At 44.0% G+C, this 24,648-nt stretch overlaps 1 protein-coding gene across 2 annotated transcripts in view; it reads right to left on the reverse strand.

Moving 5' to 3' along the window:
* SLIT3 (slit guidance ligand 3) overlaps window positions 1-24,648 on the reverse strand; it is a 618,579-nt gene that overhangs the window by 559,662 nt on the left and 34,269 nt on the right. The window contains exons 2-3 of one of the 2 annotated variants that reach the window (XM_059917657.1): window positions 13,270-13,341; window positions 7,042-7,113 (exon numbers count right to left, since the gene is read on the reverse strand). In XM_059917657.1, the coding sequence (XP_059773640.1) occupies window positions 7,042-7,113; window positions 13,270-13,341 (144 nt within the window). The remainder of the gene's footprint in view (window positions 1-7,041; window positions 7,114-13,269; window positions 13,342-24,648) is intronic. The other variant, XM_059917656.1, reaches the window with a different exon arrangement.

Raw genomic sequence — 24,648 nt, forward strand, 5'->3', positions numbered from 1 at the left:
CTCCCTTGTCAAAAATCAGCTGACTATTTTCGAATGGGTCTATTTCTAGGCTATGTATTCTGTTCCATTAATTTATGTCTAATATTTCACAAGTACCATGCTGTCTTGATTACTGTAGCTTTATAGTAAGTCTTGAAATTGGATAGTGTAATTCTTCCAAGTTTGCTCTTCTTCAGTATTGGCAGTACTTACTTTGAAATGACTTCTTTTATTTCTAAATTGTTTCTTGAGTTCTCTGCCCTTCCTTTCAAATCCTACTCTTTTCTAATCATCTAATTTCTGAGTTTTTAAAATTCAGATTTATGTTGGTCTTTTAGAGTTTATAAAGTCTTAAATTTGTGTAGTTAGTTTTGAACCATCTATTATAGTTTTCATCTGTTTTGTGGGTACCTCTTTCTTACATGTTTTCATTGTTTCTATGCAGATTATTATGTTTCTTATTCTTCATTTTTCTTATAAAAAATTTTTGTATGAGCTTTAATCATAATCCTCTTGGTTGCTTATTTCTTTTCTTTTTTTTTAATAAATTTATTTATTTTATTTATTTTTGGCTGTGTTGGGTCTTCATTGTTGTGCGTGGGCTTTCTCTAGTTGCAGTGAGCAGGGGCTACTCTTCTTTGCGGTGTGCGGTTTCTCATTGCGGTGGTTTCTCTTTGTTGCGGAGCATGGGCTCTAGAGCGCGGGCTCAGTAGTTGTGGTGCAGGGGCTTAGCTGCTCCGCGGCACGTGGGATCTTCCCGGACCAGGGCTCGAACCCGTGTCCCCTGCATTGGCAGGCGGATTCTTAACCACTGCGCCACCAGGGAAGTCCCGGTTGCTTATTTCTTAAATGAAAGAAATTTCCTTTAGTCTTATGAGGTAGGGGTGGGAAGTGATAGCTTTTTTAGCTTTAAGAGTCTAGAGAGCTCATTCTTGGGGTTGTTTTTTGTTGTTGTTGTTAAACTAATGAAAAACATGGCCTTGTATTTTCTAAGATCTGCCTCTTCTGGTGATTTCTAGCATTTTCATCAAGAAGGTTTCTTTTCATTTCTACTACTGTACCTGTTCTGATTGACTAGTCCCCAAATTTTCTTATCAACGTTAGGCCTTTCTTTGGAAAAGAGTCTTGTTTTTGTTAGTTTAAAGAATTTATAGGACCCAGAATACTCCAAATACTATCAGTCATTATCACATCATGATTCCTTTGTACTCACCATGAACTGGATCTAATCAAACTCCCTTCTGATTTGGCGGTTTTTCTCAGTTTGACCACTGTGTTTTCTGGTGAGTACGTGTTGGTAATTTTATTAATCTCCTGTTCTCAAGGACTTCCCTCTGCTTTCTTCCACACAGATGAGACAATGCAACAGTCTTATAACCATCCGCTGCACCCCCTTCACCCCCCCTCCACTTACACTCGGGAGGCAGGCGTTTACTGGGATACTTTGTCAACTAGCTTTATTGTAGATGCTGTGTGTCTTTGGTTTTGCTATCCTAGTTTTTCAGCATGTTTTTATTTGAGAGGGGGGATTTTCAAATGTTTAACCAACCTTGCCTTCCTTGAATAAGCCAAACTTGGTTGTAATATATCCTTTTCAGGTATTGCCAAATTCATTTTGCTAATATTTTGTTAGGAAATTCATATAAATATTCATGAAATACGTTGGTTGATATTTTCTCTTGAAATGCCTTGTTGGGTTTTGCTATAAAGGTTATGCTATCCAAATGATAAAAGTCATTTTTTTAATAGAATGAGTTTATGGTAAATTGATACTATTTATTTCTTAAAACTTTGGTGCAATTTACTGGCGAAGCCATCTGAGCTTAGAAAGTTCTTAGTGAAATATTTTAATTAAAGGTTTAATTAGATTTAGGACTATACATACTTTCTACTCCTTCTTGTTTCAGTTTTTAATTTCACTTAATCTTTAAAATCATTGAAATAAAGTTCTTCAAAATCTGCTCTTACTATCATTTTCATCTTTGTAAAATCCATAGTTATGTCCCCCATTTTATCCTTTATGTTAGTAATTTAGTCTTCTTTCTTTTTTGTTTAATAATAAGTCCTGCTGGTTTTTATAATTTTTTCAAGAATGAAAGTTTGGTTTTTTAGAGTTTTTCTATTTCACATACGTCTGGTATTACTGATTTTCTCTCTTCTACTTTGTTATTCTTTCTCTAGCTTCTTATGATGGGTATTTTAATAAAGATTTTAGCCTTACTTCATTTTAAATATATACTCTACATAAATCAAATAATATGCTTAAAGGTTATACGTTTTCCCGTGGGCATGGCTTTGACTGCCATCCACACTTTGTGATATATTGTGTGTTTATTAACATTCTGAAAAATATATCTTCCAATTTCGACAGTGAAATGTTCTTTGATTCAAAGGTTATTTAGAAGAATATCATTCAATTTCCAAATATTTTGAAAATTTCCACTTACTGCTTTTTATTGATTTCTGTATTTCTACTGTGGTCAGAGAAAATACTCCTTATGATTTTAATCCTTTGATATTTGTTGAGACCTGATTTCTATATCAGTATTTGATAAAAGTTCTGTATGCACTTGAAAAGAATGTTTATTCTGTACTTGTTGGTTGCATTGTTCTCTTTGTTTCACTTAGGTCAGGTTTGCAAACTTTGTCATTAAAATATTCTATATTGTTACTAACAATTTTGTCTGCTTGTTCATCAATTACAAGAACCATGTCTTAAACGAGTATGAACTTATCTATTTATCCATTAGTTCTGTCAATATTTGTTTTCTGTATTTTCAGAATATGTTTTTAATATGTACTATACATAATACATACATGCACACTATACATAATAGTATATACAAACATAGATTTGCTGTACCTTCCTGGTATATTTACTCCTTTATCATTATGAAATATCCCTCTTTATCTCCATTAATGTTTCTTGTTTTGAAGTCTTTTATCTGTGTTAATACAGCCACACCAACCTTCTATTGGTCAGTGTTTTCATGGTATCATTTTCTAACCTTTTACTTTCAGCTTTTCTCTCTCCTTATGCTTAATGTTCATCTTTTGAAAGAATCATATAATTATTATTTATTTTTTAATCCACCCTGACAATCTGTCATTTAATTAAAGTATTAATCATTTTCATACAAAATAATTATGATATATTTTTATTTAAATACATCATCTTACTATTTGTTTTCTTTGTCTCATTTTATTCTATGTTCCCTTATCTGAATTAATCACATTTTTTGGTATCATTCTATGTCATTTCTCCCTCTATTAGGATATATTTTTTTAACTATTCTTTTCAAAAGTTATCTTACAGATTACAAAATGAATCTTTGATTTAATAAGGCAATAAACATTAGCACTATTATCACTTTCTGCATAATTCAAAGATCTTCAAACACAAACTCCATTGACCTTGCCAAGTTTTGTGCTACTGTTTCTATCCTAAGCTTCTTTCAATATAGAACAGTCAAGTCCCACCTCCTTCATAACACTGACTTTTTAAAGAGACCAGGGCAGTTATCTTGCAGAATGTCCCAGCTACAGGATTCGCTTGTTTCCTCCTGGTTTTATTTATCTTGTTCCTCTATCCTGTTCACTTCCTGGAAATCAGAAGCGAGCGCGAGCTAAATTAGATTTAGAGTAGGCATATTTAGCCAATGCTTTGAAATTTATATTTTGTCACATCAGGGACATGATAATTCTAACCTCATAATGTTATATGGATTAAATGAGATGGCCTATGTCATGACTAAGATGGCATCTGACACATAACAGGGAAAGAGCAGAGTTTCTCAACCTCAACACTACTGACATTTTGGACTGGGTAATTCTTTGTTGTGGGAGCTATTCTGTACATTGTAGGATGTTTAGCCACATTCCTGACTTCTACTCAATACATGCTATTAACATCCTACCATTTTGACAACCAAAAATGTCTCCAGACATTGCCAAGGGTCCTCTGGCGGGGAAAACTGGTCCCAGTTCAGAACCACTGGTATAGAACAAAAACCTAAGTATTTGATAAATATTCTACAAGTGCTTACTATCATGCTTTGTGCAAGGCTTAGAGATTAACAGTTAAATGGAACATAATTCCTCATCTCCAAATACTCATAGTTCTGCGGAGAGACAATCAGGCAAATAGGGAATTAAAATATGGCATAAGTGCTATGATATGGACCATCATGTGTTGTCATGAGGAAAGGGGCACCTAACTCAGCCTGGCGCAGAGGTCCTTTCACAGAGGAATAGAGAATTCCTGAGTAGAGACCTGAAGGACAGGGTTCTCTCCTTTTTCCCTGTAAGCCTCAAGAGATTACACCCATAATGACCATTCCAAATGAAAATAAACATTACAGAAATGATACAATTTCCAGCCTCTTTCAGAGTATGATCAATAAAGATTAATTTACTACCAAATATAGAGACACAGGTAAAGTAAGCCAGTAGTGAGAGCCAGGGATGATGGCACAATCAGCCCTCTACCTCTTCCATTGTTAACAGCAAATACATTGTATTTTCCCATTCTATAGTCCTCTGTCTGCGGGCAGACTGCATAACCAAAACCAGATAAACACTAGTCAGGATCACATCACACACACCGACACTGAAAGGCCTTAAATGAGAGAGGCTGTCTAGCTGTACATACTAGTGCAGCTATCTATACTTCCATTCTTCTTCCTGACCAAGTACTTCTCAGCTCACTTGCAATATAAGTCAGAAACTGGCTAGCTGTTCACTAAGCCTGTTTCCTCTACTTCCAGGGCATATAGCTTGACTACTTTCCTAGCCTCCCCTGCAGTTTACTGTGGCCACATGACTGAGTTCCAGCCCAAGGTATGTAACAGTAGAAGTAACATGTAGTCCTTCCAGGTGTTTCCCATGAAAACCTCCCATGTACAATCCTTCCTGCTGTTTTCCCTTCCACTAGCTTGATGCCGACAAACACTGGTACCTTGGAAGCCGAGATTTAAAGATGGCAGAGTCAAGGAGAGGAAGGAGCCCATGTCCCGAAGTCTCCCCTCGGAGGAGAGAGGCCCAGCAACCAGGAATGCCCTTACTGGGTTTTATATGAATAAGAAGTAAACTTCCACCCTGCTAAGCTATGAGATTTGAGGGTTTATCTAGTACAGCAGCTAGCATTACCCTCCTAATACACCAAAGCAGAGAGACAGCCAGGTTTACCCTACAGCTGTAATGCTCTCGGTCCCTCAGACGTGCAAGGTATTTCAGCCATGTTGACCAAGCCAAAGAAAAGCGCCTTTTGCTAGACTATTCCACTGATATTCCCTGGAGTTCAATGGGCATGTGAGAGGCTACTTGCAGGGCCATTGCTAAAGATCACACTTCATCTAATGCCTGCAGCGGAGAAATATGAAAGGACGTGGGCTTTGATGTCAGACAGATGTGGCTTTGAACCTTGGCTCCCCCAACTGACAATTCTTTGGCTTCATCTCCCTCAGCCTCTGTTTCTTCATCTGCAAAATGAGGGTAATCACACCTCACAGGAATTTTGTGGGGATAAAATAATAGATAGCATATAATATACTGGCGTAGTTCCCAGCATGTCCAAGGTACTCAATTAGTTCTTTCCCAACAACCATGAAATTAATGAATTGGGAATTTATTTATACTTCTAATCAGAAGACTAAGCAAGAAGTGGCCTTCTCACAAAGGATTTTGTATTTATTCTTCCACGTAAATGCTGACTATTTCATACAAAGGAAGCAGGTTCAACAAGTACTTTTATTTTTTTTTTTCCTTGATCTAAATAAGGAGAAGAGTTAACATTTTCAGAAACTTAAAAGTATAGATAGAGGCAACATTCATTATTTTTATCTCTATTTTCCCTTATAAGAAATGAAAGTCGTATTTTCAAACCAACAACAGAACATATGCTGACCTTTGACCCAGAAGGAGAGCAATGAATGAGACAGTTCACAACACAGAGCGGGGAGTAAAGGATTTTGCTGGGTAATATCCCTTCCCCTTCTCAGGTTGCCCCAGATGGAATGACTCCAAGGGAAAAGATGGCAGATTACGAAGCTCACAAGTTGGTGGAAAGTCCTATACCTTACCCAAGCCCATCTCTGTAGATGAGATTTGGAAACAGGACAGGTAAAGATGGGAAGATCCTTAAGCTGCAGGAGCAGAGAGCTGTTGCAGGCTCGTCCCCCGAATGCAGGAGAAGGAGGCTGAAATATCAGGTCAACCAGGATACAGAAGGAAGCATGGAAAGAGCCGCCCACCAGCATGACTAAGTGCTCTTGGGGACAATCCCCTCTCAAAGGGCAGAAAGCAAATATCCAGATGTTAAGAGCTGCCAGATGTGATTAACCGAGGAAAGGGGAAGCTGCCCACTTAACTATCTGAGCAGCCTTCCTCATCACAGTGACCCGAGAGTTTTCTGCAAAAGCATTAATCAACCAAACGAATGGAGGCTCCATCCATCTCCCATCCCCACCCCTTTTGCTCTCTCCCTCTGTCAGAGTCAGAACAGTGGCCTATTTTTAAACCACTGGCAATGCATTCTCTCATGGAAATATGTGGGCTTCCTGACACAGGCTGATGCTCCCTCAGAGAAGATACAGGCACACCGAAGGCCTCGCCCACCCGCCTGTCCCTCTTCTCCCATGAGAATGGGGCAGAGGGGGCCCAGAGGAGAAGGCCCGAGGAGGGAGCCTGCTACCCATGTATAGGAGTAGGGAGTTTCTGATGCTCGTTTCCATGACAGGGATAGCTAACTGAGGTCCTTCTTCCCCCACAGAAGGGAAGGCTGAGGCTTGGGCAGGAACAAGCCCCATGTACAGCTACCAAGACAGAGCTCAAGGCTGGGAAGCAGAAAAACAAGCCCCAGATGCCAATTCTAGCATCTTTTAAAGAAAAAAAAGTTTAAATGGGTTTCAGTGTCTCTTTAGCAGGCATCTAATGTGCTTTAAATATAATAGCAAACATTTTATTAAACATTGGAGCCTTTTTTTTTTTTCTCAGCAAGGCCACAACGAAGCCAATTTACAAACAAATAAGGCTTTTCAAGAGAGGAGGTTGTGCTGTACTTACAATCGCTCCAGCTGCTTCAGATCCTGGAAGGCGCCTCTCTCGATGACACTGACCTGGTTGTCTTCCAGATGCCTGGAACCACAAAGGCAGCAATGGTCAAGGACAAGCGGGCCTCCAGGATCCTTGTACTAGGCTGCAGGCCATGCAGGCATGGTCACTCAGCCCCTCCCTCGACCCTCGGATGGGCCCCCTCAGCCAGGATCAGTCTGGGGGGACAAGATAATTCACATCCCAGCTTGGTGTCACGGTAACCAGGATTTCACCGCCTGCATACTTCTACCTGACAGATTGGTTTCCAAGCCTCTATTTTAAGAATGTTCTCAGCAAATACCCTCCCAAGCACTGCAGGATGTTGCACAGAAAAAGAAGAGGTAAAAGCTGCTTCTTATAAAATCCACACATATATTCAGCATCTCTTCCCTCGGAGCTCCCTCCTCCAAGGATTCAAAAATACTTCATTGAAAAGGGCCTTCTCTGCTCACTCTGTCTCTGGGTCACCTCGTGGAAAGGTTGAAGCTATTGTTGGGTGCCTGCCTGTGCCAGAAACTCCACAAGCCCAGGGCCTGGCTGCTCCCAACATGAAGGTGATGGTCACAAAAGCTAAGTCCTCCCAGCCACAGGCTCTGCTGACCTCCAAAGTCCTCCAAGCAGATGATTAAAAGTTTGATTCATGCATGTGGCATATCCTAAGAATTGAGCAGACAATGAAACATTTGTTTCCCTAACTTTGAAAAAAAAAAAATGGCAGCTTAAAACGGATTAGCTGAACAGTAGGAAAGAGAAGAAGTGGGGCTGCATAGTTTCCATCCAGGGCTGACCCTGGTGGCTGAATGGGACTTAGCTGGGATGCAGTGGTGATTGAAGGATGTTTCTTTGGTAGGTGGAGTTTAGAAGGGCTGTGGGTTCCTCCGGATCAGGTAGGAGGACAGGCGCCCTGAGGCACGTGATGGAAAAGCAGAAGGAAGGAAGAGTAGCCTTGAGGAAGCTTGGCCTTCACTTCAGAATAACTCCTTGCACACCAGCCCTCCACCTCGGAGACACTTCATAACCCCCTGCACTTCTTAGGCTTAACACGCAGGCCCTTGTGTTTATCTTCAAGTCCATCTTCCTCACTGTGCCTAAGGACCAAGAGGGTAAGGTCTTCTGTTCATTCACAGTCCCAGCCCTAACACAGGTGCCCAGCACAGCAGCCACTTCATAGACTTAGTGAATGAATAAAACACTAAAGAGGACGTTGGACCACAGCACATACTGATTTTACCCACACCTTTGCAAAGGCTACGGAAAAGGCTAGTCCAGGACACATGAAGTTTCCAACTATCAGAGCGATGGGGATATTTTGTATGGGCTCAACGATATTTTATATTTTTGTGAATTTGTTGCAAACATTTTAAAAAAAATCGGGATATTATACACACATACACACCCCACAGAAGATACTCCAAAATCAGCTCTCATATTTCCAAATATCAACAACTTAAGATGAGGCCAGAGTCCTCATCCACTCTGATTCACACATTTATGTTCCTCTGGCCCCTGTAGGCTGGCCTCATATAGGCTCCTCATTTAACATACATGGGCTCCCAGGAACAGAGGTTAAGAGACTCGCCCAAGGAGAAATTATTTGTATGAAGTCACACAGCTAGTGAGGGTGGACCTAACTCCCAATCTGGTATGCTTATCAAATTTAGTTGAGAATCCCTTTCCTGATTTCTTACTAGCTGATGGTGTGCTTTTGAACTATCTAGCCAACCTCTCAGAGACTCAGTTTCCTCATCTGTAAAATAGCACAAATAAAACATTTCATAAGTCCTCGTAAGAATAAAAGTGGAATAAAGTATATAAGTTATCTAGCCCAGGATCTGGAGTACAATCAGAGGCTTAATAAATGTTCTTTTCCTTCCCTTTTCTTCCTTTTCCATCCCGCCATATGGCAAGGAGGGCCTTGGAATGCTAGTTGACTCACACTAGCACATCTTGCTACACAGGGAACCAGTTCAATATTTGTGACTGGGGGTTTGCTCAGCTGGGTTTTTACTATCAATCAATCCATCACAGAGCTTGCTGTCATTACTTCCCAACTGCTACAAGGAGCAACGCTAGGGTGGCTTAGCGTCACGTTCCCTCAGGGTTTCTGAAGGAGTCTTAACTCCAACCTCCCATGAGGAATCTCTTAGTTCTGTCCTAATTAATCTAACACTACCAGCTTCTTTCAGAAAGGGGAGTAGAAGGGATGGTTGATACCTGCCCCTGCTCCTTTTTGCTCAAGCCCTGGGAGGCTAACTTTTACCGGCTTCATCAAGAAGCTTCCTTGACTCTGGTTTCCTACTGGGTTCAGCCAAAGGGAGTCACCAGCAGGAGATGAGAGGGTGGGAGAAGAGGGAATGAGGTGAGGGATTTATTCCCAGCTCCCTCCCTGCCAAGTCACTGCAGGTTGACTGCATTCCTCTACCTAAGACCCCAGGTACTAACAGGCAGTCCTTCCTTTGCTGGGCTCAGGTAACCACTCCCTCCCGCTGGTCCTTGAGGCTCGGAGGGTACTAGTGACCGCTGTTGCTAGCCCCAGGGAACTGTGCCAACTAACTCTTCCTGGTTTCTCTTAATCTCACCCACACCTTTGCAAATACATCTTCATTTAGCTCTCCTCATTTGTCCTGCTGGGATCCTGACTGGTAAGGTAGCTAGGGTCTCTTCTGGATCTACTTCCTAGACCGATCAGAATCCAGCCTAGTACCCGGTCTTTAAAGGCTCAAGAAATAACCAACACTTGATGAATAAATGGATCACTGAACGAATGAGCTGTGAACTTCCCATCCAGACTTCTAGGCTGCGATGCAATTCAGGAGTTTGTGCTAAAACCATCGCCATCACTCTCATCTTACTGAGTAGATGCAGGAGACCCGGGGATCCAGGAGGGGCTGGACACCCAGAAGGGCTGACTATGGCTTGAATCTGTTCTGAGTTAGAGGGACACAGACTGTGCTCATTTTCAGTTCTTTCGGCATTGTTATTTTTTTTACTTTTAACACTGGATCAGAATCGGAAATCGCCCCCATGTGATGATGGCTGGGGTGGAGTTTAACTCTTTTATTAACCCCATTTGGGATAAAGCTGGTTCCCACATTGTGGGCATACTTGCAAGAGTTCTTGCAACAGACTACTAAGAAAGGGAATATAATTGATACCACCAGAAGAGACCTTTTCCTATTCCTGCCCCTTGGAAGAAAGAATTGTTATAAGCAATTCTTTTATCTTCCCCTTGAATGCACTTTATTTGGGGAAAACCTCTGGATGAAGCCGAAGTTCCCCAATCTCCATTTTATTTGCTTTCGCCCATTCACCTGCACCATATTAACAGTTCTGCATGGAAATGGGTGGTAGGCTCAAATTATTCAAGACGACTGAGTCTTTTCTGGTTTCACTATAAACTGTAAATAAGAAACAGATACAGGGAATACGCCGAGGTGTGATGAAAGCTTTTCAAAAAGATAGTTGTCTAGGTTACTCAGCTAAAAAGAATAGACTGAGGGAAAATATGGTTTAAACGTCTGGATACTTTATTGGTGTCAGTTAGAAAGCATTTCAGCTACCCCACGTAGCAGATTCTTTCACACTAATAAAGGGCCACTTGAATGGGATTGTCTTTGAGCTGCTAAGGAAGATAATGAAACACAGTATATTAATAGAGTCTATGAAGTGAGGGGAGGGGGAGGGTGTCGGCACTGCTTATCAAAATAAGAAGAATGTACCAATTAACTGAAAAGATAAACTGTAGTCAAAGGAATGTTGTAGACCATCCAGAGGATATAAATATGATCTTTTGTGATTATTTTAAACTTTCTATCTGCAGAGAGTAGATATGGAAATTGGAATTTTTATTAGTCTTTCTGATGTAATGGTAAGAAAATCAAAGGGTTGTTTTTGACTTTGTTAGAAAAATGAACCACTAGGTGAAATTTCTGACTTGTATGAAAGGAAATTTCTCACAGATTCCGGGGGGAAAAAAATGGAAAAAAATAGAGAAGTTAAGTGTTTGTTCTTTAACGTGGTAAATGACCTGGAATCAGGAGTTTACTGCCTATATCTCTTTAATAAAAATCACCCTAAAACTGAGCCATGAAAATCCCCCACCTTTATCCCAATCTCCATTCTGATCCACACACACTTGTTGGAGCTGCCAGTCATTTGACAGACGCATGACTGCTTGGGGCAAAAGAAAGACTTGGCAGAGGGTAGGATCTTCCCTCCAGGGATGGTGGGAGGGGGGGCGCACTGGCCAAAGACCAGAGACCACATCGAGGGGAGAGCATCTGCTAGCTGGAGGCCCAGCACTCAGATCCTAGCAGTCCCACACCCTGTTGCTCAGGGAAACTCCGGTCAGCCACTTGCACATCACGCTGCACTTACAAAATTCCTAGACTATCACCTTCCTGGTTTTGTAAACTTCCTGTAGCACAAATGAACAGAGGCACTGCATGGAGGTTAGAAAGCACACATTCTGGCTTCTGAGTCCTCCTCCTTCAGTTCCCTGCTGTGTGGAGTTGGGACCACTTAACCTATCTGTGCCAGTTTCCTCTGGGCAGATAAGGGTTAATAACTATGTAACAGAGCTTGGTCTGTGGAAGGTACCATATATACATCAGTTATCGTCATCATCATGACCATCTACTTCTCAATCAGGAAAACAATGCGACACAAGTAATGTTCCACAGGTTTCAGTGAGAATAAACACATTGTTCGTGAAAGTGTCAAAATCATAAAGCATCATATGCGTAACTATTAGGGTTAGAAGGACTTCTAAATACTTGTTATGGGTCAAACTGCATGCCCCCCAAAATTCATATATTGAAGCCCTAACTCCCAATATAACAAAAAGTGACTTTATTTGGAGACAGGGTCTTTACTAAGTAATCAAGTTTAAATGAGGCCATTAGGATGGATCCTAATCCAATATGACTGGTGTCCTTATAAAAAGGGAAAATTTTGATACAGAGATAGACATGCGTAGAAGGAAGGCAATGCAGAGAGACCCAGAGACAGCTATCTTGAAGCCAAGAAATCCCTGAGGCCACCAGAAGCTAGAAGAGAGGCCTGGACCAGATCCTTCCCTCACAGTCCTCAAAAGGAACCAACCCTGCCAACGCCTTGATTTTGGACTTTGGAAATGTGAGACGATAAATTTCTGTTGTTTAAGCCCCCCAGTCTGTGGTACAAAGTTACAGTAGCCCTAGAAAACTAATATACTACTCATTCCCTATTTTACAGATGAGAAAAGTAAGGCCCAAAGGAGTACAATAGGGTCCAAGGTCACATGGGCAGTTAATTCTGAGTCAGGACCAGAACCTAATATTTCCAGTCCCCAGAATACAACTCACTGTATTATAACGGGCTATGAGTAAAAAGAAGGAGGTGGCTTTAGATACCAAGACTTTAGCTGCTACTTCTAGTAAAAACCTGCCGGCCAAGATTCCAGGACATGACAAACACCAAGGCAGTGGCCGGATTGCCCAGGCTGCACTCCAGGTCTGGAGCCACATTTATGGGTCAAAATCACCTTCTGAGTAAAGAAGGAAAGAGGGTCCAATTGCTCCTCTCTTGTACCTCTGAATGCCTGAGACTCGTCAGTGGACAAGAATTTGGGCAGCTTCTTATCACTCAGATTTAGGGATGGATGAAAGTGTTCAATATTTAGCAATGAAACCTGATATTTCTTGCTCCCCTGCTGCACCAATGCCCCTCTCAAATTTTGCTACCTGTCTGCACAGCTGCAAGTGTTCAGCAAGGGCTCTGACCCTGTCTGACTCTCTCCCTCCTTCCTCCCCTCCTCTCCATTAAGCAACAAGATAAATAACTTTTGTCCTGATTGCTCTTTTAATTCACAGGCTGGGGGAGAAATTATCATCTCTATGGAAGGGAAGCACGGTTAGCCAACCTGACCCTGCTGTCACCCTAGAAGCTGGGCATGTTGATTTATCTGTGTATAACCTTTTGTGTTCCCTGTCACTGGAACTGACTTCCTCCACTGGTCTAGCCCAGCCTACAGCATGGAGACACAGAACGAGACAGCTGGGGAAGGAAACCTGGATGTACTAATGAAGGGCTTTCTGCTGCAGAAGGGCGAACTCTTGTTGCCCAGTGCTTGGGGGTGTGATGTCAGGGCAGTGGGACATTTTCACAAGGCTGAAGAGCTGAGAGTGAAAATGCACTGGAGAGCCACGCGTTACTTACAAGACTCGGAGGTTCTTGAGTCCAGCGAAGTCGGTCTTGGTGATCCTGGTGATGTTATTTCTGTCCAGGTCACTGCAGTGGAGAACAAATTTGGGTCAGGTTTTTGCAGGTTACACTTATGGTCTATTTAACCCAGACTGGCATAAGCTGGAGGGACGTTGCTTGTTAAGGAGAAGGCAATTCCAATGATTAATGATATTCCCTAGAGCATGCCCAACCAACCCGAAGGACACTGTATGGAATAAGCTAGCCAGTATGTACACAGTAGAGCCTTGGTACGTATAGCTGCCTGGCTTCTTCTGCCCCTTCTTCAGATAACAAAATTTCTTTGGAAGCCCCCCTCCCCCAGCTCTTGGATCATATCATACAAGTGGGGCTGACCTCTCTTCCCGACTCTAGAGATGGGCACCTGATATAGGCCAGGCTTATAAGCATCTTCACTCCCTGTGACCACAGTAATTGTTTCAGGAGTACATACATGACTCAAATTCCCAATAGCTTTCGCTCCACTGGAGTTGCCAGAAGCTATCTAGCTACCATGAAGAGAGAATTTCCAGAGTCAGGAGATGAAAAGAGACTGGTTCCTGGTGCTATGCTATGAGTAGCTGGATCCACCCATGCCTGATGCCAGATACCTCTGTATTTTGAGATTATGTGAGCCAATCTATCCCATCTCCCTTCTATTTTGTCCTAAATCAGTTTGAGTTGAATTTTCTATCACCTGAAACCAAAGGAATCTTGACAGACTTTGGTACCCACCTAGGTACCTGTCTATTTTCCAGCTAATCTGCAAACTCTCTGAGGGCAAAGACCATATTTCATTTAACTCCATAGACCAACATAGTAGAACATGTGCCTGGCAAGAGTAATCTCGTACAATAGGTAAAGACAGCTTCATGGATTACTCCTGCCCCAATTTGAAGGCTGAATCTCCTGAAAATGGCCCCAAAGAGAAGAATTTGCCATGGAAGAGCTCAAAGCATTATGGTGGCGTTGGTGTCCAGGACAAGGAGGCACCTTGGATGGTAGAAAACCAGGATTAGAGAAAACCAAAGTCAAGAAAGAACTTGTGAACAATCGTATAAATACTGCGTTCACTAAAGCTATCTACGAAGATGGGATACAAAAAAAAAATCTTTTTAAAAAAGGACCATGAATAATATGTTACAGTTTTTAATAATGGAGGCTGAACAATTAATTCCTATTTACCATGTCTTCTTGATCAGAAACTTTTCAAGGTTTTGGCCAAGTTGGAGTTTAGCTTTGCTTCCTGCCAGAACATTTAGGCACTAAAAGGCCATTGTTCCAATGACGGATCCCCACCCATACGTTCACTACTTCTTTGGTTCTCCTACTCAGGTCCTAAAGTTGCCATCCTGTTATTATGCCTCAGAAAGACCTGTGAGTTCTCAAGTTGCATAAAATGAAAAGGGAAACAATTTTCAGATTCTAGCACTCTGTGTAAGAAAAAATCAAATTGGAGGAGGGATTACTCTCCTGATTTCAAAAGTCATACTGAAATAAAAATCAAGTGAGTCCTGGAGCCCCCTCCCCGGGGAACCACCTCCCTTCCTCATCCAGTTTTCCACTATCTAAAGTAACAATCATTTAGGTTACTGCAGAATATTGAGCAGAGTTCCTTGTGCTATACGGTAGGTCCTTGTTGGTTATCTATTTTAAATACAGTAGGGGATATATGTATATGTATAGCTGATTCACTTTGTTATAAAGCAGAAACTAACACACCATTGTAAAGCAATTATACTCCAAAAAAGATGTTTAAAAAATAAATAAATAAATACAGTAGTGTGAATATGTCAATCCCAAACTCCCAAAAAATAAAAAAAAAATTAAAAAAATACAGTAACAATCCAAGTTGTTTCTTAACCAGCTTGTGACGGAGAGAGGCAGCATTTAGACTTCTCAGACTAAGCTGAGGGCTGGTAAAGGAGAGCAAGAGTCACACAGGGAAATAACGAAAGCTGTTCACGCAAGGAGTGGACACCAGCACACAGACAGGAATCTGTGTGTGCCCATCACCACCCCGAGTTCCTTCTTACCCCCCATCTCAACTGGGATGGATGTCTGGGGACCGTGACAACTGAGAATATGACAATGCAACTAAGAGTTTAATCACCAGGACACAGCGTGGTAACTCAGCAGCTTGCGTTAGCGGCTGCAGCACTGATATTTTCAATTAATATTTATTTATGAAGGGGCACAAAGTGTGCCGCTGAAATGCCGAGGACTTGGGGGCATGGGTTCGGGTGGGGACTGTGGGGTTGTCTCAGGCACAGAGTCGGTGTTTGGGAGGCTGAGCTTCAGAGGGAAGCAGCCATGAGGTTGAATGCCTGCCCTGCCGCTTACTGAGTGACTTATGGGCAGTTCACTTCATCTCCAAGGCTCAGTTTCTCCAACACCCTCTAACTGACGGTGACAATCTTGACCTCAAGAGTTTTTGCAAGGGTTAAATGAGATGACGACGCATACACAGTGCTTATCAGGCACTCGTTAAATAATCATGGCAGCTACCGTTACTATAATTAGTTGAACGACATCCCTGCCATCACTCCCCTCCTCTCAGCCTCCCCCCTCACGAACTTCCACTCCGACATTTCAGCGCACCAGGAGCGGAGGACCACCCCACCGCAAATTATGTGCCTTAGAGATGAGTCTTGGGATTCCAAGAGACCCTGCTGGTGTGCTATCTTCCTATAGACGAAAAGTGGGTGCCTTTTGTGGCCGGTAAATAGGGTGACAGCACCAAGAGCGGTCCCCTTCTGCTGCCTCTCCCGTGCAGTGTGTCTAGGACACCTATTTCCCTGGTATCTGGCTACAGAGAGAGGGGAGGGAGAGAGCTCTGTTGCCTGTCTGCCCCAAACCCCACCGCCTCCCCTGCCCAACGCACACACTGCCAGGGAGCATATGGGTTTTGGGTGACACAGGTCAGGGTTCAAATCTCTGTCCCGCTCCCCACTCCTAGCTGTGTGAATTTGAGTAACTGACTTAAGTTCTCTGAGCTTCCATGCTTTACATAACCCTCTCCTGCTTGCACACCTTGGTTTGGTGAGGACAGAGCCTGGATTGCCAACCCGCTTGGCTGAAAATGGGAACTAAGGAAATTGACACTGAGAAGAGGTTGCACCACCTCAGGTGTCCGTCCCTTCCCCAGCCCCATCATCCCGGGCCAGGCTCCTTAGCCAGATTTCTCAGCCTTCAGCTCTGTCCTTTGAAGAAATCAGTCTCCTTTAGCCCAGTATGAGTTCTGAACCATCTGCAGGCACGAATGACCCCATCTGGGGAGATGCTAGACGGGGAAGCCATTACAGCGTCTAGATCGGGGGTAGGCTGGGGAAGTGGGGCCGTTTCATCAATAAAACATGTCTGCAAACAGTTTCTTTGACACACCTGTCCTCAAGAGGTGGAGTCTCTGCCCCTTTCCGTTGAGCCTGAGCAGGCCGTTGTGACTGCTTGGACAAACAGGATTCTGGCAGAAGCGACACCGCAGAACTTCTGAGGCTAGATTAGAAGAGGCACTAAGTGACTGCCTGACTGCTTCTCAGAGCATTGGAGCCCTGAGCTGCCATGTGAGGTCAGCAGACCCGAAGTCCCCAGTGCTAAGATCATGTGAGGGGACCAGACAGAGAGAGAGAGAGAGGTACCTGAAGAGCCCCATCTGGTCCAGCCCTGGCTGTTTGAGTCTTCACAGCCTAGAGGTCAGGCGTATGAGTGCAGACGCCTTTGAGATTCCAGCCCCAGCTACCATCGGACTGTGACTTATGAGAAATTCTGAGCCAGATCACCCAGCTGAACCACTCTTGAATTCCTGCCCACAGAAACCATGAGAGACAATACTAAAGCGAGTGCGTATCTTTTAAGCCATTAAGTTTTGGAGTGATTCGTTTTGCAACAATAGAGAGATGGAAGAGAAGGGAAGAGAAATATTTAAGGTCTGAATAGCTAATTTACCATTAACAATGGAACTCCATTCATATGACTCTCAATGGCATGTCCTCTCTGAGGCTTGCCTGGCACTCTGGAGACCTTAAGTCCTGTCATTATGGCCAACGATGGCTCAGAGGGGCACATGCCACTGTAGGGATGAGGTGAGAACCGGCCCTTCTCTCAGGCTCTGAGAAGAAGAGACTGCGTAATTAGGGGTGCCCATCCCTCTAAGTGGGGCTTAGGATGCCATGGGAATCACCATGGTATTATATTAGTATTCACAAAATGTGGTTGCCATGCATTGAACGCTGGGGCAGAGACTGGCAAGTTGTCCACCGCACCATTTTCCTTCTGTCCAGTGCACAGAGATAGACCACATTTCCCAGCTTCCCTTGCAGGGAGGTGCAACCAGGTGACTGAGTTTTCATCATTATTACATGAGCACAAGTAATAAGTGCCACCTTCAGGCCTGTTCCATAAAACTTCCTGCCCAGTCCTCCATATTCTTTCTTCTCCCTCATCTTGGGCTAGATTCAATAGATCTGGTGGAGGACTCCAAGGATGGCAGGTAGAAAGAGCCTGAGTCCTTGAAAGACTGCATGCAACAGAGATCTTCCTGCCCTGTCTCCCCATTTACCCATATTAGACTCAGACATGTTCCAGAAATAACTCTTAAGTCACTGAAATTTGGGGACTATTTGTATAGCACTCTACATTGATGAATGCAGTATCTTTGAGTCAGGAGCTTTCTAACCTTTTTCTTTTCCTTCCCTTTGCAACAGTTCTGAAAGGTAAGTATTACTACCTTCCTTCAACAGATAAAAAATACTGAAGATCAGCCTTAAAAAGAGCTGATATTTGCTAGGCCCAAACTATGCACCAGGCACTGGACCAAAAACTTTATGCTTATTCTCTCTAATCCAGTCAGCAATCCTATGTAGTAGGTACCTTAATTATCCCATTTTTCACATGAGGAAGCACCCTAGCTTAGAAGATTTTATCAGTAAGTCAAATTGCCACGAGGTCATACAAGCAGTAAGTGGCAAGGTTGGGATTTGAACCCAAGCTCTTTGAATGCAGAGGCCATTGTTCTTAACCATAACATCATGCTGCCCATCTCCAGCTAGGGTCTAAGCATATTCTACTATATCAGGTAACCAATGACTGCCAGAAAAATGAATGAATAAATAAATAGAACAGAACAGAATAGAATTTGCCATCATTTGTCTTAAAGAAAGTGAAGGGATACTCCTAGTGGCTTTGCTGCTCTCCACTCCAGCCAAGTTGGTGCATTTTTTATCCCATCTCCCCTGTGAGATCTGGGCCCGTACAAGTGCTGAGCCCCTTTGCAAACTCCAGGGGTAAGTGCTTTCTTGCTGTTTTTGCCCACGTCTGGTTTCTACCATGTTCCTCATCATCTACCACATTGCTTTCATAAACAGGCATCACCATGGTAAACTCCTGCATTATTTTTCCCCATCCCAAACAGTGAATCATAAACCGGTGCTGTGACTTGGAGCTCTGCGGTATTTCCACATCTGTTTGACACCTTTGGTGGGGTGGGGAGGAAGTGCAATTCCGAACAACATTGGAAAAAATGAAACAAAAATGTTCTAGGGCAGACCACTGTCCTTATCTTGGCACGTGTATATTCATCCTTCTTTTGATTCATTATGTGGCATCCTTGGAAAATTTTCTTTTTGCCGTGGCACATTCAGGAGGGGCGAGGAGCAGAAAACAACCCGCAGTGAGGCAGCATGGGGGTGGAGGAAAGGGCTTCAACTATAAACTCAGAAGATGTGGATTTGAGTCTCCACTTTCTCACTTCTTAGCTATGTGACTTTGAGAAAGTCACTTAACTTTATTGAGCCCCAGTTGTTGGTACTGTTGATGAAACTTTTATAAAGTATGACCAAAACTACCAGATCTACGGGATTGCTATGAGGCTCAAGAGATAAAGTATGTGAGGAAGTGCTTTCTAAACAGCATTTGGAGTGGTTAATTTTCACCCACAGCCAACAACTGGTAGGGAGAGGATGCAGAGGATAGATTAGCACTGGCTTCACAAAAGATGTTTATCTGTGATGGTGAAACATACAGAGTTAGAGAATAAACCATCAGTTCAGATCAGACTTTAAGACCACCTGCCCTCTGTATGACCAGTGTATACAGAGCGTCGCCTTCTGGGTTTCAGGAAAGAAGATAAGGTCTCAACATACGGTGAACTTGTAAGGGCCGCCCTACAACAAAGCAGTCCCTATTGCAGGGGTATACAAGCGGAGATTAGTAGTTGACTCATGTTGGGCATGATGCCTAGGGGGCCCTTGAGACAGGTAGGAGACTGGATTCACGACCCGTAAAGTCCTGACCATTTTGAGATCTACAATTCTCATATTTGGGGACCCAGGCCAAGTGGGCTTAAAAATTATGGCTTGGTTCTTGCTGTCAGAGAGCTTGCAGTCTCGTTGAGGAGATGGACTAAGATTTATGAGATACTTAGAGAACGATGTAAGAACGTGCAAAATTAAATGTTAAGAGATGTGGTCTATAGTCGGTGGGGAGTGGGCAGTCAGAGATCTGAGAGAGACGTCACAGCTAATTGAGACCTCAAGAATGACTTGGCCATAGCCAGGTTGGTTGGCATGGGAACTCAGAGAGAAGACCCCCTGGAGCGGATGGGAAGGAAGTGAGGGGGACGGGGTGACAGCAGGGGCCGCGGCAGGGGTCACAGAGAAGTGGCGGGTCTGAGGAGGGGGCGGGCAGCAAGCTCCTAAACAAGCCTTCAGAGGGTGTGATGCACTCACATCAAGGTCGCATAGCCCGATCTGGGGAATCCCGCTCAGGAAAGGGTAGGAGGGGCCCAAATTAAGATGTCTCTTGCCTAGCCTGACCCCTTGTTTATCACTAGCAAAGAACAGGTTCCAACCAAACCAGAAGAAGTTGGCAAGGGGGCTGTGGCCTCAGTTGCAGTTATTCACCTTTCTCCACGCTGGGAGGCTGACCTGAATGGACCACATTGCAAGGCTGGCTCCTGGGCCCTGTTCTTCTCTTTGAGTCGAGCAATAGCTGGGAGGAAGGGAGAAGAGGGAGGAAGGGCATTCACTCTCCTGGTTGCCACCCTGAGAGGTCACCCAGGTTAGCCAGTGTCACCACCAAAGGTCACGGCTCCTCCTCCTGACTGACTGCTTCCTGCCCCAAAACACTTGGCCTCCTCTCCTCTCTTCTGGTTTAGGGATGGTAACAGCTCCATCGCCTCTAGTCCTGAGGCGATTGAGTCCTGGTTCCCTGAGCCACACCCATGCCTCTGAAATAGCCCCTTGTAAATCGACCCTCCTCAAATAACCCTAATTTGAGTTTTTCCGCCTGTCTTCTATTTCCGACAGATTCATCATTCACTCATTCATTCATACAACAAACATATCTTGACCATTAAGTTTCAGGTCCTGGACTAAATGCTGACGTCGTCTGTGTCCTTAAGGAACTCAAGAGTTTAGTGGGGAAGAAATAAATAAAGGGTCAAATACCACAGACTGTAGTAAGCATCCTACACTAGGGGCTCACAAACATTTTCTTTAAAGGGCCAGATAATAAATAAGTTAGATTCTGCTGGCCATATTTTCTATTGCAACAATTTGACTTTGCTTCCTAGCATGAAAGCGGCCACAGACAATACACAATCTAATGGGTGTGGCCATGCGCCAATAAAACTTTATTTACAAAACAGGATGAAGGCTGGATTTGGCCTGGAGGCTATAGTGTGCAGACTCCTGCTCTAGACTGTGCCAGACGTATAAACAAACACAGGGCGGGTAGGGGAGGATGGGATGAATTGGGAGATTAGGTTTGACATAAATACACTACCCATGTGTAAAACAGATAGCTAGTGGGAACCTGTGGTATAGCACACGGAGCTCAGCTCAGTGCTCTGTGATGACCTAGATGGGTGGGATGGGGGGGGATGATGGGAAGGAGGTCCAAGAGGGAGGGGATATATGTATACGTAGAGCTGATTCACTTCGTTGTACAGCAGAAACTAACACAACATTGTAAGGCAATTATACTCCGATTAAAAAAAAAAAAAGCTTATGGGAGAGTATAGAGGAAGGAATACTGAGTTATCTGGTTTTCAGGGTCAGGAGAGGCTTCTCTGAAAAAGTAACATTTTAATTGAGACCTCAAGAATGACTTGGCCATAGCCAGGTTGGTTGGCATGGGAATATGTGAGAGGGAGAAAAGAGGATTCCAATAAAAGAAACAGCATGTATAAAAACCCGGAGGCATTGCCTCAGGATAACCGCAAGCAGATTTGTTTAGCTGTTACTTTTGGCATGTTGCAGGGGAAAGCGGGACATTCCTTCTTTCCCTCCTTCCTTCCTTCCTTCCTCCCCCCCCCCCCCGCCCCTCTCCTTCCTTTGCATCCTTCCTTTCTTCCTACAGCATGCCTTTATTAAACACCTACTCTGAACCTGGCACTGTGCTTGTGGCTAGGGTATTGCACAACACCCGAAAGGTTCCTTTCAGGAACTCTGTGATTCCCGCCATGGCCCCTGCTGTCACTTCTATTCTCTTGGAGAACTTCTAGGGCAGACAACTTCTAGGGCAGCCTCCAGATCCCTGCTCCCTGGTGTTAGCATCTTTGTGTGATCCCCTCTCCTTGAGCGTGGGCAGGACCTGATGGCTTGCTTCCCTCCGACGTAATACCGCAAAGGGGACAGGAGGTCACTGCTGTGGTTACATTACGTATGACTGGAGTGCCTGCCTTGCTAGGGGACCCTTTCCCTTGCTACCTGTGATGAAGTAAGCAGCATGTTAGGGAGGCCAATCAGGCAAGGAACTGAGGGCAGCCTCCACAACAGCCAGGGAGAACCTGAGGACAACCCGCAAGAGCCTGAAGCCCACAGTTCTAACGGGCTGCCAGAGGCTGACTTCTGCCAACAACCTCAAGAGTTTGGAAGTGGGTCCATCCCCAGTTGAGCCTTCAGATGAGACGACAGCCCCAAGCAACAGCTGAATTGCAGCTTTGTGAGATCCTGAAGCAGAGGCCCCCAGCTAACTGTGGGGTAATAAATGGGAGTTGTTTAAAGCTGCCAAGTTTGTGGTAAGACGGTTGAGCAGGCAGCAAAAACTAATACAGTGGGACACAGGCAACCACAAATAGACGGCAGAACTACAGGCTACAAGGAAATAACCAGGAAATCATGCCAGGGTGAGGTGATGAGAAGAAAGGTGGGGGTGGGAAGAAGCAGGAGCGCTAGCAAAGGTGGCCAGGAGGGGTCTCTGTTAGGGGGAGAGATTTGGTCCAAGACTCAAACAAAAAGGAGGAGCCAGATGAGGGGACAGGCTGAAGGCAGAAATTTCCAAGTGGAGGAACAGAAACACAAAGACTTTCTGAATAGAGAAAGCACTTGAAGGGCCTAAGCAACAGAAAGGAGGTCCAGGTGACTGGATTGGAATGGCCCCAAATGGGATATAGAGGCAGGTGGCACCCAGACTGTGGAGCACCCACAGGGCAGACTTCAGGTCTTCAGCAATCAGAACCACAGTGGGGGTCAAGCAGGGAAATGACTGAACAGCCCTCAGCCTCTTTCCCTGACATCAAACCTGCTCCCTACAACCAGATTAATCTCCCCAAAATGCCAGCTTCTCTCCCAGTGCAAGAGCACAGCAGCTGGTGGGTCTCATGGCCTGCCTCGTTTAATTCTTTTCCTTTGCTTTTTTGTTTTTATCTTTGTTTTTGTTTTTTAACTTGCATTGGAGTAGAGTTGATTTACAATGTTGTGTTAGTCTCTGCTGTACAGCAAAATGAATCAGTTATACATATACATATATCCACTCTTTTTTAGATTCTTTTGCCATATAGGCCATTACAGAGTACTGAGTAGAGTTCCCTGTGCTATACAATAGGTCTTTATTAGCTATCTATCTTATATATAGTGGTATGTATATGTCAATTCCAGTCTCCCAATTTATCCCTCCCCCTCCCACACACCTCCCGCCCCGCCCCGCTTTCACCCCTGGCAACCATAAGTTTGTTAATTCTTACTTCTTTCAGTCCATAGACATTTACTGAGTACTCATCAGATCAGGAACTGTACTGGGCACTCCATCAACACCTATGTCCCTGCTATTTGCTGGCCTCGAAAGCCCTCCATATCCTCCCGTCATCCAAATCCTACTGTTCTGTTATGGGTTGAACTGTGTTCCCCCAAAAGAGACGTTGAAGTCCTAACTCCCGGTACTTGTGAACATGATTTTATTTGGAAATAGGGCCTTTGCTGATGTAATCAGGTTATAAGAGGCCATTAGGGTGGGCCCTAGTCCAATATGACTGGAGTCCTTAGAAGATGAAGAGACAGAGACACACAGAGAAGACATGTGATGACAGAGGCAGAGACTGGAGTGATGCAGCTGCAAGCCAAGGACCACCAGGGATTGCCGGCCACCATCCGAAGCTGGGAAGAGGCAAGGAAGGACTCTCCCTACAGACTTCAGAGCAAGCACAGCCCTACCAATTCCTCAATTTCAGACTTTCGCCTGCACAACTGTGACAGAATATATTTCTGTCGTTTGAAGCCACCCAGTCTGTGGCATTTTGTTACAGCAGCTCCCGGAAACCGATACACCCTCATTCCAGGCTTGGTGAAGCCTCCCACCCCTGGTCTCTGCAGGGCTCCCAGACTCTCCATCCTACGCTGATCTGTCCCTGCCCTGAACTTCTGCATCATTTAGCCTCTGCACAATTCATTCTGGTCTTTCGTCACGTTTCCTTCCACCTCGTATGTTGCTGCCTGTTTCCTGTGTGTTTGCCTCCTCTCCCAAAGGAGCACGAAGCTCCGTGGGAGCCAAGACCACAGACTCTACTCCCCCCACTCCCCCCCCAGACACATCGAGTGAAATGAGGCCCCTTGGAGACACTCAGAGAAATGTACACTAGTTTTCTTTGGATCCTGGGGTGAAGAGTTTTGTTTTGTTTTTTAAACATTTCACATTTTACTCATTAGTATTGTCAATGTTTTCCACAGTAAATCTGTATTACTAATACACCCCCTCTTCCCTCTGGAAAAAAAGAAACACTGCAAAAAGTGGTCCAGTTGAAATAAGACTCTCCCCATAGCTAAAGTGACCTGCAGAACTAAAGCCGTTCAAGACTCTGGAAATGTGGCCAGAGGAAAACATTCCTTGATGAGTCCAAGCACAGTTCTTAGAAGCTGCTCAGACTGCCCTGTCCTAATGGGTGTCTTTCTTTCTTTGCTTCCTCTCCCAGCCCCAAGGGACCTAACGTCATCCATGCATCTTCCCCGCTGGAAGAGGGAAAACAGCATGTGTTCAAGAACTGTCAAATTACCATCCCACCGGGTCACAGACAGCAGTGTGTCCCCGCGGATCAGCCATCACAGAGTTCTTACCTCCTGCCTTACCTCTCCCGACTAGCAC

The sequence above is a fragment of the Balaenoptera ricei genome, chromosome 3 (assembly GCF_028023285.1).
Source record: "Balaenoptera ricei isolate mBalRic1 chromosome 3, mBalRic1.hap2, whole genome shotgun sequence".
Classification (NCBI taxonomy): Eukaryota; Metazoa; Chordata; class Mammalia; order Artiodactyla; family Balaenopteridae; genus Balaenoptera; species Balaenoptera ricei.